Source organism: Myotis lucifugus, unplaced genomic scaffold, assembly GCF_000147115.1.
Source record: "Myotis lucifugus unplaced genomic scaffold, Myoluc2.0 scaffold_306, whole genome shotgun sequence".
NCBI classification, from domain to species: Eukaryota; Metazoa; Chordata; class Mammalia; order Chiroptera; family Vespertilionidae; genus Myotis; species Myotis lucifugus.
Genome location: NW_005871354.1, coordinates 860,361 through 879,838, shown reverse-complemented (window position 1 = coordinate 879,838; position 19,478 = coordinate 860,361). Strand labels below are relative to the sequence as shown.

Genomic DNA, 19,478 nt, shown 5'->3' with positions numbered 1-19,478 from the left:
GTTCCTGAAGCATTAACTATTTTTTTTACTAATGGTTTATCTCATAGTAAACTTGCTTAACATGCAATGAATTCAAACCAGTCATATTTCTGTGCATAATATTAAAATTTAAAAAGTTATCAAGACTGCATTGCAAAATTTCCAAAAGCCTCTTAATATTATTTAAATCAAAAAAACAAGGGGGATAGTGTAATAATCCCCTGTGAGTAAATAACATCAAAAAAATTTTACTTTAAAAATTAATTTTCACTTGTAATGCTGAAGACAAGAAAACACATATGGTGTCAAAATAAGCCAAAGGAAAATCGTTTGGGCAAATATGAAAGGATCCCAAGTCTAGTTTATAAACAGATTCCTTTATTAACCTTTGGTCGAGAATATGTTTGTATATTTCCAGAAAACTCCTCCAAGCCCATGTGGATTTCCTGCAACAACGGATCCCAGAGAGAAACTGACCAGATTGCTCCAGCCACGAAGACAAGAGGAAAACAGTCCAGAGATGGAGATGGTGAAGATGCCTTGCCATGCTAGCAGTCAGCAGCTGTGCATCACTGCAGGTTGCTCAGGACCAAGCCAGAGAAGGTCGGACCTGCACTGCCACTATTTGCCCACCATCCAGAACTAGCATATCATTACTGGCATGTACACATGAAATGTAGGACATTGAAATTGGGACTCAAAGAACTGTTGGCCCAGAAAGAAACTTACTACAGACTGATTCCTTAGATACCTGGCAGCAATTTAAAAAGGACATGACATTTGCCTCTCAGCATAACCACTATTGCTTGTCTCATTTTTGTTCTCATGTTTACTTCTAGTCTGCAGATGCGGAATGAAGAGTGTTGAAAGGACTTGAACCTTTTTAGGTGGCATTCACTTTTCAAGATTTTTTAAGGAAAAGAGAAGGGGAAGATGTGGAAAGCTGCCTATTGTCTTCACTAGCAGAGAGGTGTGGACAAGGAACCCAGAAGGCTGGTGATCCTTGAAGCCGTGGCAAAGGTCAGAGCTGTGCACCCACTGTTAGTCCAGACAATGGGAGCTGAAGCAACTTCCCCATTTATTATTATGTAAATCCTTGCTAAAGGGCAAGTCTGTCTGTTACTGGAAATTGCCTGCCTAAGGGCTATGGGTGTATCCCAAACCAATAAAAGGTTGGTGAGGCCTGAGCACCATTGGAGGTCCTTTCCCTTGAGTTGGACTTGCTTGCCTGGCCCCCCAGTATTTCCAAATTATCTCTTGTCTCTTCTCTTTCATTTGTGTGCGGTTCCTCTTCCAGATCCTGAACCCTGAACCACGCGGGACGTTGGGGGAAACTCAACACACAAGTGCTGGAGAGCATGCGGAGAAAAAGGAACATTCGTGCACTGCTGGTGGGAATGCAGACTGGTGCAGTCACTGTGAAAGACAGTATGGCGTTTCCTCAAAAAGTTAAAAATGGAACTCCCATTTGACCCAGTGATCCCACTGCTAGGAATATATCCCAAGAAACCAGAAACACCAATCAGAAAGGATATATGCATCCCTATGTTCATAGCAGCACAATTTACCATAGCGAAGATTTGGAAACAGCCTAAGTGCACATCAGCAGATGAATGGATTAGAAAACTGTGGTACATCTATACAATGGAATACTATGCTGCTGTGAAAAAGAAGGAATTCTTACCATTTGCAATGGCATGGATGGAACTGGAGAGCATTATGCTAAGTGAAATAAGCCAGTCAATGAAAGAAAAATACATGATCTCACTCACTTATGGATAATAAAGACCATTATAAACTGATGAACAAAAATAGATACAGAAGCAGAGCAGCATCGAACAGACTGTCAAACTATAGCGGGAAGCCAGGGGAGGGTTGGGGGGGGCGGGTAAGAGATCAACGGAAGGACTTGTATGCATGCATATAAGCATAACCAATGGACACAAGACACTGGGGGGTAGGGGAGGCCGGGGGAATGTCAAGGGGCGGGGGAGGAGACATATATAATACTCTTTGTAATACTTTAAGCAATAAAATAAAATTTTTAAAAAAGAATATCATTTGTCAAACAACATAATAACTAATTCATGCAAGGATAATCAATGGATGCTAAATCTATACATGTAATTTTAAGGAGTAACAAAATATTTACAGACACTCAGAGTACCTCCATACAAGATATTTGTGACATACAAAAGTTAAATAGTACCTTTACTGTGGACACAGCTGGCAGACACTTCGTAACCACATGATCACAGTCAACACTGGCAGTAATGGAGCCGAGCATGTGCCTACAGATTTGCTGCATGGGAAGAAGTCAGCATCGCTGACATTCCTGCCCACATGGCATAATTTGAAGCTACACGAAGAAACTTCAGACAGACCTAAGTGGAAAGTCTACAAATAACTGACCTATACTCTTCAAACTGTAAATGTCATGAAAAGCAAAGGAAGCCTAAAGAATTGTCTGAGATTAAAAGAGACTAAAAGAACAGGACATTGGACATAACACATCATCTTGGATTTACTTGGACTATAAATGATATTATTCAGATAATAGAAAATATCTAAATAAGATCCAAGATTAAATATTAATACTGACCCAATTTTAATTCCCTGATTTTGATAATTCTACTACAATTATGTAAGATCATTCCTTTTTCTTAGGAAATGCACACTAAAGTATTTAGGAGTAGAGATGTATCATGTCTGCAACTTACAAATGGTTCATATATTATATCTAACAAACCTACATTTAAATTTATTTAGGTAATAGACAAGAAGGGAGAAAAGATAAAGTAAATGTAGTAAAATGTTAACATTTGGGGAATGGTTTAGGAATTCTTTGTACTATTCTTGTAACTTTCCTATAAGACTGAAATTTTCCAATACCGGAATATTTTTAAAAGAAAAATTCTAAAAATAATTTTAACAAATTATAACCCATTAAATGAAATGAACCGTGAGTTCATATTGATAAATGAATAAATCAAAAGTTCAATGAAGAAGAGATACTTACACTGACTCTAAAAACTTCCCTATAAAGCAATAATTGTGAAGTGAAAAAAGAAACATTACAGAGGAGAAACCCAGCAGATACTGCCTTCACTGATCAACATTAACATCCCCAGGAATGGCAAATCCAAATTGTAGGTCCCATCACAGGATGCAATGAGAAGAGTATAGGACTACTTCTGTGATGCTCTTGCTAAAAATGTCTGAACTAAATATAATCATAAGGAAACAGAAAAATCCATGATGTGAAATTGAAGTACATTCTACATACATGAGAGGAACTTCCTCTTCAAAAGATTCAAGGTCATGAAAGTCAAGGAAACACTAAGGACCTGTTCCAGACTGAAGGAGAAGAATAGACACCACAGCTCAGTGTAACCCATGGATCTTAACAGGGTCTTTATGCTCTAACAGAAGCTACAGACAAGTGGCAAAATTTGAAAAGGATGAGAAGATGAAATTATGGAATGTATTAGTGTGAATTTTCTGATTGTGAAGGTGGTATGGTAGACAAGTGGAATGTACTAAAGGAATAAGGCATGGTGGCACAGTGTCAACAATTTACTCTCAAATGGTTCAGGGCAACAGAGTTCTTTGTACTAAAACTTGGATCTTTCTGTAATTTTAAGACTCTTTCTAAAAAAATCAATCAATAAATGGAAAAGTAGAAAAGCCTTAGGCAAACTTCATTTCCCACACGAGGAAAGATTTTTAAATCAGTGTTTAAAATTACATCAGTACAATGGCACTATCACAATTTTTATACAGGTAACTAGAAGCCATAGCAGCAGATATCAAAATTATGTCTGTCTAAGTCTTTAGGACCAAATATGGTGATAAAATTGGAATGTGTAAAAAAATCTATCAACTGGCATCACTAAAATATGAAAAGTTGTTTGTTTGGATTTTGTTTGAACAGTTGATATTTGGGCAATTTGAGTAAGTATAACTCAAATAGTGCTAGCTTTCATTTATAAAATCTGCTTAAAACTTGGTTAGATGCCCCCAAAATACCCCAATTTAAAATACTATATAAATTTTCATCAAACATATGATCAAAAAATTTTTTCTTTAATAAAAAGTTCAAAAAAAAAAGTTCATGTCATGTGTCTAATGGAAAACAAAATGTTATGTAAACAGTCCAGTAAATAATTTTTTACTGTTTATGTTTCATGTAATTTTTCAGCAAAATCTCTTTATATTCTTGTTGCATTTTCAAAAGTAGATCTTGACATGAACTTGACTAACTGATTGATCCTTCAGGACAAACTCTATAGGATTGAGCTTCAAATTTAACAGCATCTGGAAAGGAAAAGAATTATATTCATTAAACTACAACTAAGTATAAGTGTTAAGAAGAATAAAGACATCTGTATCTGGATACAATACACAACACAAGAATACTATGAAACATAATTATTAATTCAGTGGTTGCACACTGTATTAATTGATATCATGGCTAAGTATCAGAGCTTCTGGTTTCCCCATCCTTCATTCATTTATTCAACACCATGCACTAAGGTGGTATGACAAGCACTGGAGTTACAAGATGAAGATGACACAGCCCAACCCTGAACAATCATCTATATATATAAATGGCCAATATGCAAAGTGTCCCCTCAGGAGTTCGACCGAGAGACTGGGAGTTCAATCGCTCACTATGACGTGTGCTGACCACCAGGGGACAGCACGGAATAAAGGAAGGCCCTGGCCGGGAGCTGGAAGGCCCCAATCGGCCCTGATCCCCAGCCAGACCTAGAGACCTTACCTTTGCATGAATTTCATGCACCAGGCCTCTAGTTTACTATAAACTGAAAAAACACAACAACAAATGAACAGGCAATTTCTACTCAGAGTCATAGATACCACCAACCAATATAACACAAGGCACTATTGGAGCACTCAGAGGAGACATCCCAGTTTTGTGTCAATATTGTCGGCTTTTTGGTGGAGGTGATATGTAAGTTGATACCTGATGGACAAAAAAAAAAGTATGCCAGAAAGAGAAATGAAGCAGATTCCAGGACTAAAAATGAGGAAGAACATTTGTGGAACTAGAAATAGTCTAGTTTAGCTAGCTGCTAGAGCAAAGGGGCAGAGTAGCAAATATAAGGCTGCATTATTTGGCAAGAACTAAGTGGATTTCACTGTTTTTACTCCGTGCAAAGGAATTTGGAGTTTTTCATGAGGGTAAAAGAATGCCAAGTCAATGACTGGAGTTTTGAATATTGCCCCTCAGCTGTCAGTTATGTGAACTATAACTGCCTGACTCAGTATTACTAGATGAGTCTGGTTATTTGGCCTTATATCACTAGTAAAACATGAGAAGTGATGAAGCCAGTTTTCTGACCATAGTTTCAGTGTGCAGGTCGACAGTCCACGGCAGAGGGAAGGAAGAGAATAGCCAGAAATGAAGAGAGATGCATACTGGTAGACTTCTGAGGTCTTTAAAGAGCCGTAGAACATGATGATTACATGTGGGATAAGTATATTCTTCCTTATGACTGTTTATATTTCACATTTTTCATTCACATGGAAAAATATTTAATGCAGTATATATTATCCAAACATGGAAACAGATGCCATTTCCTATTCTCAGTTTATTTACAAAATCAATGATATCTAATAAATTTTGGCAGCATACCTTCTTTTCATTCTCTAGTTAGGGTTTCTCCATACTCCTGCCATATCTGAAATAGGTCAAATATTATTTTTAGTATTTAAGTTAAATAAGAGACATTATTAGAAGAATGATATATAGCTTATGATGTGTCCTTTAAATACTACTTTTAGAGACTGGAGCATTAGGGATTGCACAAATAGAAAAATAATCACATAAACAAAATTAATTCAGACTCATTTAATTTTAGATAATAGAGAGCATGCATATGTAATGCTATTTAGATCAATCTGATAAAAATATAATTATTATTGGTCCATTGAATAACCATAACTTCAGGAAAGTAATATTTGATACCATTGGTTTAAAGAAGTTTAAACAAGTCAAGTCATATTTAACACTGAATGCATTACTTTGCGATTCCAAGAAAAAATGCTGTTTATAAAAATTTAGGTTTTTGTGAGCTTTTTTTTTTTTTACTTGAATTGATTTTTATTTTAAATGATCTTTACATCCCCCTTCAGGCCAGGTGCTTCTAGCTTACAGCCCCCCTGAGTTGCCTTTCCCTGCTGGGGGGCGGAGGGAGAGGGCTGCCCATGGGGGCGCTGAGGGGCCACATGGGGTTCTGTGCCTCGCGGGCATGTTGCTGGGTAGGGGTCTGCTCCTGGGGGTGCCTCAGCTTCTCCTGCCCCTCGTGCCACTCCTTCCTGATCCCCAGGCCCCAGCCCAGTGGTTGGTCCTGGCACAGCCCAGGCCAAAGCAATGGGGACCCTTCCACGGTGTACCTGGAGCAGAGGCCTTCGTTGGGGAAGAGGCGGTGTCTGGTGTCTTCCAGGAAACTGGATGGAGCCCGTGGTGACCCCTGGTGACCCTGTTCCCAACGCTGGGGATCCAGAGGCAGCCTGACTCGGGCTGTCATGGATATGCTGGCAGAAGACGGTGTCTGCATTCTAAATCATGGAAAAGCCCATAGGAGAGATAAGTGACTCCGGACTCAAGATATTCAGATGAGTCTGTTGCTTCACATTTTGCCCTTGTCACTGTTTTTTGATGAAGACATCAAAAAATGCCTCAAGGATTCAGAGAGAAAACTCTTTCCTAAAGAAAAGAGTAAGATTTTTGGAAGAAAAGCTTACAGGTGCTCTATTGGATGAAGAAACACGTTCTGTGGTCCAAGAACAAGTAAATAAGGCCTATCATACCTGCCGAGATGTTTGCGTTGATAGAGATAATTTAAAGAGAAAATTGGGTAAATGAACGAAGACAACCTGAATGTTTGAAAGTATTGAATGAACAGCAGCATTCTAAAGAAATAGAACTCCTCAGGCTAAGAACAGAGGTGGAAACACTGCAGGTGATAAGGAATTTAAATCCACCTTCATCAAACTGGGAGGTGGAAAAGCTGAGTTGTGACCTGAAGATCCATGGCTTGGAACAAGAACTAGAACCGATGAAAAAAGAATGTAACTCTCTCAGAATAGAGCCTCAAAAAGCCAAACAAACACATCCATCTCAGGAAGACAATCTGCAGAGCAGAGCTCTTAAAGGCTAAGTATTTCAGGTGATGATATGCAAAATGCATACTGGGAGCTGAAGGGAGAAATGTCTAATTTGCATCTGGTGACTCAAGTACAGATTGAACTGAAAACCCCAACTGCCATCAAGAAAGCCTGTGCCCCGTAGGATTCCCGTAAGACCTTGGCAAAGACAGCACACAACTGCACTTGACGAATTTCACTGCAACAAACAAAAGACACCCCCCTCTCTCACCAAAGGCAAAACTCTTTGTCTTACCACAGCTTCCCCTTTACCAGGAGATGGAAAGGTTTTATCAGAGAAAGCAGTTCCCCATCATGCACAGATAATGAGAGACCCATTCCTCATGACTGCACAAACTTTCAGGAACATTACTCACATGGCAGAAATTCCCTGGAAGATAATTCTTGGGGACTCCCAAGCCCTCCTAAATCAAGTGAGACAGCATGTGATGTAACTCAGACCTATAAAACTTCAGAGGAAGTCAACTGAAAGTCTGTCTGTTTTCTCCCTATTTACAGGAAACACATAGGCCAGGCCAGTGTGGTTCAGAGGCTTGAGCATTGTCCCATGCACCAAGAGGTCGCTGGTTCTATTCCCAGCCAGGCCACATGGGTTGCAGGCTTGATACCCAGTAAGGGTGGGCAGGAGGCATCAGATCAATGTGATGGTTCTCATTGCTATTTCCATCTCTCTCTCCCTTTCCTGTCCTCTCTCACTAAATATCAATAAAACCATATTTTTTTAAAGTTAAAGAAAGCACTGTTCACATGATTGTAAATTGGTACAGTCACTGTGGAAAGCAGCATGGAAACCCCCCAAAAATTGGAAATATAACTGCCATTCCACTTCTGGGTATTTACCCAACAGAAACATGAACACGAATTTGAAAAAATATTCACACCCCTATTCACTGCAGCAAGATTTACAATAGCCAGGATATGGAAGCAGCATAGATGTTCTTCCATAGATAAATGAATAAAGAAGGGTAGGATACCTATATATATATTATTATATATATTAGAATATATATGGGGGGTGTGTATATATACATATATACTATAACTCAGACATTAAAAAGAATGAAATCTTGCCATTTAGGACAACATGCATGGACCAAAAGGGTATTATGCTAAGTGAATATGATAAAGACAAATACTGTTTGATCTCACTTACATGTGCAATCTAAAGCAACAAAACAAACAAAACAGAAACACACCCTGTAGCCTCAGAGAACACAAACTGGCCGTTGCCAGAGGGAAATTGAGGAGAGGGATGAAATAAAGAATATGAATAAGAAGTGCAAACTTCCAGTTATAAAATATGTAAGCCACAGGGATCTACTGCACAGCACAGGGAATGTGTTAATTATTGTAATAACTTTGCTTGGTGACAGATGGTTACTAGACTTTTCATTGTGAACCCATCATAAGATATGTAAATGTCAAATCACTATGTCATACACCTGAAAGTAATATATTGTGTGCCAACTAGACTTTAACAAAACATTTAAAAATGAACAAAGCAGTCCTTTGGCCTTCACATATTGCCATATGAGAATAGGATGCTTTGGAGTCATAGCTAATTACTGACCAGGAAAGCAGACATAAACACTGACAACTTCACAGCTAAATAAGAAACAACACCTGGGATACTTATGTCATCACCAAGCCACCAAAACAATCCTGGTTCCTATTGTTTAAGCCGCTTAATTGGGCCACCTATTATTATCTGAAGCTAACAACATTCTACCTGATAAGTTCCCAAGGTCTACAACAGTGGTTCTCAACCTTCTGGCCCTTTAAATACAGTTCCTCATGTTGTGACCCAACCATAAAATTATTTTCGTTGCTACTTCATAACTGTAATGTTGCTACTGTTATGAATCGTAATGTAAATATTTGATATGCAGGATGGTCTTAGGCGACCCCTGTGAAAGGGTTGTTCGACCGCCAAAGGGGTCGCGATCCACAGGTTGAGAACCGCTGGTCTACAAGATAAGATCTAGTCCTTTCTGTAGTACAAAAGGCTTTCATAAACCTGCCTTAGCTAAGCACTCACCTCATTCCCAACCATTCCCGTAGCGCACATTTTCACATTGAAATGGTACTACTCGTGAATCCCATAAACTTCACATGTACATCTTAGCTCTTGCCCTGCTGTTCCTGCTGCCTAACGTGTAATTGCAATACCTGTTCCCCCTGCCAAACATAACCCTTCTGGCCCTTTACCTGGCAAACTTCTCCTCCATCTGCATGCTTACTTTAAATCCCACCCACATTTTAGTTTTTTAATTTTTTTCAGTGTGTGTGTGTGTGTGTGTGTGTGTGTGTGTGTGTGTGTGAATTTTCAAGGACATTTACTAAAGTTGGGGATAATGAAACAAGAAAGGGAAGGTGAAATGAACGCAGGCTCACTAAGAAGTGTGACAAAAGAGGGTCTTGGGGACAGGTTTAGAGGGTTTGCCCGGGATAAATTGCCACTGACCATTGTTGCTCTGGTTGAAAGCCTCCTGGGGTCCCTCAGAGTTTAGGAGATGCATCCCTGTGGGAAAAGAAAGGGAGGAAGGCTTGGGCGTGCAAGCATGCCTTTATTTTATTTAATTTTTAACTACTTTAAAAACATTGATTAGAGAGAGAAAAGGAGAGAACTTTGGCTTGTTGTTCCACTTATTTATGCATTCATTGGTTGGTTCTGGTATGTACCATGACCAGGGATGAAACCCACTTTTGCATATTGGTAACAATGTTTTAAGAACTGACCCACAGGGCCAAGGCTTCACCCACATTTTTAAAACTCTAATTCTCATCATGGACTTAAAGTGGCTGGCACATACTACAATCAATAAAAAAGAATACATAATGATAATTATAAGGTCCTAGTGCATTCTACCACCTGGTAAGCACTGAATAAAGTATAGTAAGTAATAGGAATGACAATGACAATAACAAGCTCTTAGAGGGCAGGGACTGTGTTTTTAAAATATTTCCATTCTGCAACATCAGAATAGCAATCAGTATCTGAAAGGCACCTGAGCCCTAGCCAGTTTGGCTCAGTGGATAGAGCGTTGGCCTGGGGACTGAAGAGTCCCAGGTTCGATTCCAGTCAAGGGCATGTACCTTGGTTGCGGGCACATCCCCAGTAGGGGGTGTGCAGGAGGCAGCTGATCACTGCTTCTCTCTCATCGATGTTTCTAACTGTCTATCCCTCTCCCTTCCTCTCTGTAAAAAATCAATAAAATATATTTTAAAAAAATAAAAGGCACCTGAGAGTTAAATAGTAGACCAGGCTTGAGCGTTGTCCCATGCTACTATGGGACAACACATCCCTCTCTATCCCTCTCTCTTCCTCTCTGTAGAAAATCAATAAAATATATTTAAAAAACAAAAATTTAAAATCCTGATTTCTGGGCCTCCTCCTCCGGAAATTCTGTTTCTTTGTTACTAATGTTGTGGCCCCACCCCATAACAAAGAAAGAGAATTTCCAGAGGATGAGGCTCAGAAATCAGGATTTAAAAAAAAAAAAAACCTTGGCACTGAGTCTAACCAGACTGGTAGATGACATAGTTCACGTGTGTTGTCAGAATTTGACACTGGAATAATGAAGACCTCCTGGAAACGTCACAGGGAGAGGATAAAGTCGCTCTAGTGTCCTTGGGGGGCAGATCTGGTAACAAAGGAGAAAGTCTGGTCTTTTCCTGCAGTTTTATTTCAATCTCTCTGACAGCTTAGAATAGTTACAAATTAATAATTATTAATTTTGTAAAAAATATTGAAAATTCTGACTAAAAAAAAAAAAACACAAAGAAATAAGCCAGGGACAGCGCTCTCATAATATGAGAACCTTCAAAGTCAAAACACCATTTCATCCTTGTATTTCCTACAAGTTGCAAAACCAGCCTACACAAGTCCTCTGATGGAGGTCTACCAAGTCCAATGAACTAGGTGCCACATCTGGGTAGCACTATGGCATTTTTGTCATTTTGAAACTCTTTTGTACTTTTATTGTAATTTGTAGAGTCCTGAATGGGATTATTTGAATACTTATTATGATTACCTACTGATCAATGGTAACAGAGCATCTTGTTCTAAAGAAATTACAATGTCCTAACAATTATCCAACAAACAGAAGGAAACATCTTGTTCTAATGAATCAATATATCTCATTCTGCTTTGACCTCTGAGGAAAAAAGTTGATAATAGTGAAATCTTGTTGGCATTATATATAAAATACTCCATGATTCTCAACAGGTTTTGCCTTTCTGACTTCTGTGCTATTTGGTAGTTATCTTTGAAAAACAACCTCATTGGGCCCTGCCAGCACAGCTCAGTGGTTGAGCATCAACCTATGAAACTGAAGGTCAAAGTTCAATTCATGGTCAGGGCACAGGCCACCTTTGCAGGCTCAGTCCCCAGTGTGGGGTGTGCAGGAGGCAGACAATCAATAAGTCTCTCTCATCAATGATGTTCCTATGCCTCTCCCTTGCCCTTCCTCTCTGAAATCAAGAAAAACAATCTCATTGAGATTGTTGCTCACTAAGTGTTGTCGTTCTTATTGTTTGCCATTTGTTTGTGGTACCAGGAAAGTATTGTTGAGTTCCCAGTTTTAGTGACTTTTTTTAGTGAGACAATTCACTATGTAAAAACAGGTTTTCAGCCCTAACCGGTTTGGCTCAGTGGATAGAGCGTTGGCCTGGGGACTGAAGAGTCCCAGGTTCGATTCCGGTCAAGGGCATGTACCTCAGTTGTGGGCACATACCCAGTAGGGAGTGTGCAGGAGGCAGCTGATCGATGTTTCTCTCTCATTGATGTTTCTAACTCTCTATCCCTCTCACTTCCTCTCTGTGAAAAATCAATAAAATATATTTTTTTTAAAGTTAAAAAAAAACAGGTTTGCATTTACTAAATGTAATCCACTGGCTTTAAAAACTAAACAAAAGATCCATTTTTAGAACAAGTCCAATTTGTTACAATGTGAATATAGAGGAAACATACAACATCCTAACTTAAAGACATTTTTCTTTTTTACATAAAGATATCATATAGGATTTTAGGGGTCAGGACTTAATAAATGAACCTCTTTTTAAACAATATTGCCCCAGATTTTAAAATTACCTATAATTAACTGTTTTAATAGTAGTGAATACTTTTCTATTAAGAAAGAGATTAAGAAAAACTATACATGCAACTTACACATTGTTTGGTGAGTTTTTATTGCTCTTTCATTAGCAAAACTTTCTCTTAATTCATCTATGGTAGGACCACCAAGAGTAATTCATTATCAGAAGTCTTACCAAGATTGCTACCTTCAGAAGATCTTATAGGTCTTTCTTCTTTATATTCCAAAGTTAGTTGTTGCTTGCTATCAATTAAAAAAATGGTGATAAATAATATTACTATGTTAATACAAACATAAAAATATTTCACAAATATTGTAAATTCTTAGAATATTTCAGATAATATGAGTCAATATTAAAACTTTAATTCTACTATACACTTCAAATTTGTAAGTTCTACAAACTTCTTATGAAGCTATGTAATTTTTTAAAACAAAACACAAAACAGTCATGATTTGAGGGCAATATAGTTTGGTGAATTAATTAGAGTTAGTTTGACATATGGCAAGTCTCTTGAACTCAGACATCCTTGTTCTATAATCAACAGCTATTTGTTCTCAAACAAGTCATTTTTCTGTGGCTCAAGGTCCTCCTCTACAAAATAATGGTCTTACTGCCTTACTTTAAAGGTTGTTTGGAGAATTAAATGAGATAATACAGCAAAAAGAGATGCTTGGAGAAACAGCAAGGCAAAGGAAAAATCTCTTCGTGAGCTTTATTTTTTGAAACTATTTTAGAATCCCAATGAAATCCCAATGTGGGTTTTTCATAGTTTCTAACATTCAAATGTTGCAGTTCTCAGAAAATATTAACTAGAGGCCCAGTGTACAAAATTCGTGCACTCGTGGGGCTGGGGGGGGGGGGGGGGGTGGCCTCAGTCCATCCAGTGCCCTATCGCAGTTCAGGAGCCTTGGGGGATGTCCGACTATCTACTCACACTGTGAACCAGCAGATCTTTAAGGATGGCAGTCGGACATCCTTAGTGCTGCTGGGGAGGTGGGAGAGGCTCCTGCCACTGCCACTGTGCTTGCTAGCTGTGAGCCCAGCTCGGGGCTTCTGGCTGAGTGGTGCTCCCCCTGTGGGAGCGCACTGACCACCAGGGAAAAGCTCCTGTGTTAAGCTTCTGCGCCCTGGTGGTCAGTGTGCGTCATAGTGATCGGTCATTCCACCATTTGGTTGATTTGCATATTAGCCTTTTATTATATAGGATGGAACTGACAGTCAATGTGCCCCACTGAGGGGTCCTGGATTGAGGGAGGGCACAGGCCAGGCTGAGGGACCCCACTGGTGCACAATCGGAGCCGGGGAGGGAAGCGGGAGGTTGGCCAGCTGGGGAGGGACTGCAGGAAAGCTCCAGGGCATGTCCGGCCCATCTCGTTCAGTCCCAATCAGCTGGACCCCAGCAGCAAGCTAACCTACCAGTCAGAGTGTCTGCCCCCTGGTGGTCAGTGTACATCATAGTGAACAGTTGAGCAGCCTTAGCATATTATGCTTTGATTGGTTGAACAGACGACTGGGCAACCAGACACTTAGCATATTAGGCTTTTATTATATAGGATTTTGGTTATTACCTATTCTTTCGTTGTGGTTTGTAATTCAGGGTGTCTTAGCTATTATATAACTTGAAACTAAATGTATGTACAAATACATTACCTCATGAAGTCAGATAACACAATGCTCCCTTATTTTTGTTGTGAATCATACCAACCACAGAAAACTAATAGAAGTCAGGACCTGGCCTGGACCACTAATATCTACTCACACTGTGAACCAGCAGATCTTTATGAGAATGATGCTTAATATCCCTGTCCACACCCAATTGGCTTGGATGGTAGAATCCTACTTGTCACTCATGGATACTGATGAGTCATGAATGCGGCCTTAGCAATTGTAAGGACCAATAACCTACTTTTGAATCAGAGCTTTCTAACTGGCTTCCATGTGAGACATAATTTAAAATATTTTGAAACCTGAGGTAAATTAACTCACTTGGGAATCTTTCATTCTTACGGCAAAGAGATCCTTTGCGGGGCCAACCTCAGTTATGGAGTCTCAGGCAGGTTGCTGCCTACTTCTGTGGGAAAGGCGACATGGGAACTTCCACTACCTGAACAAAGATGTTCTAGTGTCCTTGGGGGGCAGATCTGGTAACAAAGGAGAAAGTCGGTCTTTCCCTGCAGTTTTATTTCAATCTCTCTGACAGCTTAGAATAGTTCCAACTAACATTTGCTTTGATCCTAAGCCCTTCATTGTTTCACTGGCCCCAGCTTTAATAAATGTACCCTCCAAATATAAAACAAGGAATGAACAATTATACCTTTCCATGTGATCGACTTTTGAAGCTCTAGTTACTAAAAATTCCACCATTTTCTCTTTGTTTTCATATTTAGCAAGTGAAAGTGGTGTGAAGTCATCCTGTATAAACAGGAAAAGTTTATAATTTATTAAATTATATATATACAAACTGAATAACAAAACTTATAAAAGGTCCTCTGAACTTACACATATAATATAGAAAGTAAATAAAAAGTAGCCCCTTTTGCCCTGGCTAGTGTTCTCACTGGTTAGAGCATTGGCCTGCTCATGGAAGGGTCCAGGTTTGATTCCCATTCAAGAGATTGTACCTGGGTTGCAGATTTGGTCCCCAGCCCTGGTCTGGGCCTATGCAGGAGCCACCCATACATGAATGTTTCTCTCTCTCACCCCTCATCCTTCCCTCCCTTCCACTTTCTCTAAAATCAATGAGGGGGGGGGGAAATCCTCTGGTGAGGAGGAAAAATAAATAAAAGGATCCCTTATCTCCTCACCCCTGTGCAGTCACTGGCTGTTCTTCCCTTTAAAATGCCCTCCACTGCCTCTTCAACAGATTAACTGCAGCATCCTTCTCCAAATCTCACTTCCAACATTTACAGTATGGGTTCCCAGAATCTGTGTTCCTATCCTGGTATCCTGTTGCTATTTTGTTGCCTGTGGACTGGGGCTTCCTCTTCCCTCTTGCACTCACCCAGCTCCCCTTGCTGGGGACTAGGCCTCCTCCTCCCACCCATCCCCAGCAGCACCATATCCTAAGCCCCTGCCAGCACAGCAGCCAGGCCCCAGCATCACTTCACTCCCCCAGGCCTTCAGCCTTAGTGGGCTCTGAGCCCATCTCCCACTCCCAGGCACTAACAGGAAGTTCTTCCTTCTGGGGTGGAAGGGTAGCTGGGAGGCAGAGCTTTGCCCCTTCCATGCGCACTACATTTCTCCAGCCCTCCCTGCCTGGGCTTTGGAGTTGTTTCCATGGTGACAGGGCCTAATCTATTGTATTTAGTGTATGCATGCGAGAAAGAAAATGCTTGTGCAAAAGAAAGAGAGAGAGAGAGAGAGAGAGAAAGGAAGGAAGGAAGGAAGGAAGGAAGGAAGGAAGGAAGGAAGGAAGGAAGGAAGGAAGGAAGGAAGGAAGGAAGGAAGGAAGGAAGGAAGGAAATGCTTATGCCCGGCTGGTGTTGCTCAGTGGTTGAGTGTTGACCCTTGAACCAGGAGGTCAGGGCACATGTTCAGTTTGCGGGCTGAATCCCCAGACAGTGATGTGCAGGAGGCTGCCAATGGATAATTCTTTCTCATCATTGATGTTTCTATCTCTCTCTCCCTCTCCTTTCCTTTCTCTTTAAAATTAATAGAACATACAATTTTTTAAAAGGCTTGAAACTAGCCGAAACCGGTTTGGCTCAGAGAAGAGAGCCTCGGCCTGCAGACTGAAAGGTCCCAGGTTTGATTCCGGTCAAGGGCATGTACCTGGGTTGCGGGCACATCCCCAGTAGGAGATGTGCAGGAGGCAGCTGATCAATGTTTCTCTCTCATCAACGTTTCTGACTCTCTATCTCTCTCCCTTCCTCTCTGTAAAAAATCAATAAAATATATTTTTTTTAAAAAAAGGCTTGAAACTAAAGTAAAAACATGTATTTCAAATATTTTGTAAATAAAGTTACTTGATCTATACCTTATTTCTTGCTTCCATATTTGCCATACAGGAAAGTAGCTTTTCCACTATCGCTGTATTGTGGCCAAGGACAGCATAGTGAAGAGGAGTGTTGCCATGGATGTCCATTACATTTGGATCGGTGCCACGGTCTAGAAGAATGGTTGCACATTCCTCTTGCTCATATTGTATGGCCTGTCAGTATTATGCCAAGAAATAGATTATAAATTCTGGGAATTCAAAGTAAACATTCCACAAGTTTCACCAATGTCTTCTAGTTAAATGAGACAAACTCATTGCTAATCTAAGTAATTCAATTAAACCCCTCTCACGTTCACATAGTTGGCTAATACATACGTGAATGAGAGCTGTTTTGTTGTCAATGTCACAGAGGTTCAATAGGCAATGTCTACGTGTTAGCAGTCTCACCATTCTCGGACAGCCCTTGCCACAGGCCACATGCAGAGCAGTCCTATGAAAGTGAGAGGACTGCTTAGGAACTTAGAGTGCACTACATGAAAGCGTACAATATCCATGTAATTGTAAACATTGCTCCCTATGCCTTCAAAGCATAATTTTCTTCTGGAGATAGTACAATATTTATTAGTTCTTGTCACTCACCCCATTAGTGAAGGAGAAGCCTATTTGAATACAAAGAGGATGACCTGGGAATTTAGCTCAACTTAGTTCTGATCCTATTTTAATTGTCACTTATTAGCTGTCTCTTGGCCTTTCTGGGCCTCAATTTCCTCATCAACAAAATGGGGATAAAAATAATAGGTATCTCACAGGACACCACTGTTTGTTTTAATGAGAATCTATGCAAAGTGTTTACTACAGTACCTTGCACATAAAACAGCTTAATAATTGTGATAATATTAGTATCATTATTACTATTACTACCACTTTACAAAGATATCATTTCAATTAAGTAAACTGATATCAGTATACATACTTCGCAGATGTGTTTTAAGGATTAGAAAGAACACAGTATTTCAATTATTCTAAAGTGCTTATATTCTCTCATTTTAACATCTCTGACAATGGAATTCAATTTTTACTTCAGAATGTCTTACAACTATTATGGGCAGCATTTAAAAATTTTTATTGATACATAAAATACTGACATCATGCCATTCATGGTTCCTTACATTAAGTGAAGTAATGGTAACTATAACAGACCTCTTGCAATTCTAGTCAAATGGTTGGCATTTAAATAACTTTTAATTCTTAAAAGCCTTATGGGGGAAAGAGGACTGAAAAAGCAAACCATGAATTTTCTTTTTAAGTAATTCTTACTCTGATTTTCAAAGAAAACATAAGCCAGAGGAGAATCAGGATTCAAATATATAGGATGGCTCATTTTGTTCAATATTTAGATTTATAGATTGTATGGAAAGCATAAGTTCCCAATGATCAATATTCACATTTCATATTATTATTATACATCTCAAAAGGGCAGGCAAAGGTTATCTTTTACAATTTCCTACATTCAGAAATACTTTTGTTTGAAAGCAGGGAGAAAAAACTTCAACCTGGTGAGGTCCTAATACTTCAATTATGAATTTTTCATTTTGCTCATATTGGGCAACATGAAGATTATAAGAATGAAAAAGGCCTGAGAGGGTTTAATCACCAAAATTTATAGGGAACTCATACAACTTAATAATAAACAATCCAATCAAAAAATGGGCAAAGGATCTAAATAGACACTTCTTGAAAGTGAACATAGAAAAGGCCAAGAGACATATGTAAACATGCTCAAAGTCACTAATCATCCAAGAGATGCAAATCAAAATGACAATCAGGTACCATCTCACACCTGTCAGAATGGCTATCATCAACAAATAAGCAAACGACAAGTGCTGGAGAGGATGTGGAGAAAAAGGAACACTCGTGCACTGCTGGTGGGAATGCAGACTGGTGCGGCCACTGTGGAAGACAGCATGGAGTTTCCTCAAAAAACTAAAAATGGAACTCCCATTTGACCCAGTGATCCCACTTCTGGGAATATATCCCAAGAAACCAGAAACACCAATCAGAAAGGATATATGCACCCCCATGTTCATAGCAGCACAATTTACAATAGCTAAGATTTGGAAACAGCCTAAGTATCCAGCAGCAGATGAGTGAATTAAAAACCTGTGGTATATCTACAGAATGGAATACTATCTAATCTAATAAAAGAGAAACATGGTAATTAGCGTACGACCGCTACCCTTCCCATTGGCTAATCAGGGCGATATGCAAATTAACTGCCAGCCAAGTTAGCGGTTAACTGCCAACAAAGATGGCGGCTAATTTGCATATTGAAGGCAGGGTAGGACAGCGGAAGCCACCATCCAGGCCCCCGGGAGCCCTCCCCCACCCACCGGAGACACAGGGCCCACCCCCATGTGCGATCTGGGTGGGGTGGGGGCTGGGGCCAAGGCAAGTGGGTGCCGATTGCTTTGCCCGCCTACCAGAGACAGGGGCCCACTCCCGTGTGCCATCCGTGGGCGGGGTCTGCCTGCCCACTGCAGACATGTGCCAATCGCTTAGCCCGCCTACCAGGGGCTGGGGCGAAGGCAAGCGGTGCTGATCGCCTCACCGGAGCCCTGCCTGCCCACTGCAGACATGTCCCAATGCGATCCAGGGGGCGGGCGGGGGCTGGGGCAATGCAATCTGTGCAGATGCCTCGCCCGAAGAACCCTCGCCTGCCCACCGAAAACACATCCCAATGCGATCTGGGGGCGGGCGGGGATTGGGGCAAGGCAAGCGGTGCCCATTGCCTCGCCGGAGCCCTCGCCTGCCCACCGGAGACACGTCCCAATGCACGTGGGCTGGGGCAAGGCAAGCAATGCAGATCGCCTAGCCGCAGCCCTCGCCTGCTCACTGGAGACATGTCCCAATGCGATCTGGGGGCAGGCGGGGGCTGGGGCAATGCAATCGGTGCAGATGCCTCTGTGGAGCCCTCGATTGCCCACCGGTGGGTGGGAGAGGGGTTCCAGCGAGGCATTTCGCCACTGTTTGAAATTGGGAGTAAAACCGCTCCCCTCAGCGAGTCGACCTCAAATGGTATTCTCTTTACCTGGGCGTGGTGGCAAGCGCTCTCCCCCGCGGAAAGCCTCAGAAAAGATGGCCCCGCCGCCCCCCCCCCCGTACCTAGTCAAATTTTGTTATTGTACCCGGCTCTCCAGGAGAGAGACCACCCCCACCTTTCCGCCTCACCGTCTTCTGGGTGAGTGTCCCTAGATCGACTGCTCCCCCCTCG

General features: G+C 40.7%; 2 protein-coding genes and 1 pseudogene across 2 annotated transcripts in view; 2 read left to right on the top strand and 1 right to left on the bottom strand.

Moving 5' to 3' along the window:
* Positions 1-2,386, top strand: part of CENPE (centromere protein E) — a 233,892-nt gene extending 231,506 nt beyond the window's left edge. Inside the window, exon 42 of the mRNA XM_023763881.1 lies at positions 2,206-2,386. Coding sequence (XP_023619649.1) covers positions 2,206-2,386 — 181 coding nt within the window. The remainder of the gene's footprint in view (positions 1-2,205) is intronic.
* A 4,039-nt stretch (positions 2,387-6,425) lies between these two features.
* On the top strand, positions 6,426-7,642 carry LOC102422715 (annotated as a pseudogene).
* A 1,924-nt stretch (positions 7,643-9,566) lies between these two features.
* LOC111828235 (ankyrin repeat domain-containing protein 26-like) lies at positions 9,567-16,688 on the bottom strand. The gene is made up of 5 exons (XM_023763880.1): positions 16,583-16,688; positions 16,247-16,420; positions 14,585-14,682; positions 12,445-12,512; positions 9,567-9,694 (listed from the first exon to the last, which is right to left on the bottom strand). Exons 1-5 carry the CDS (start codon positions 16,655-16,657, stop codon positions 9,567-9,569), a joined length of 543 nt encoding a protein of 180 aa, XP_023619648.1. The 5' UTR covers positions 16,658-16,688.
* Positions 16,689-19,478: the final 2,790 nt, after the last annotated feature.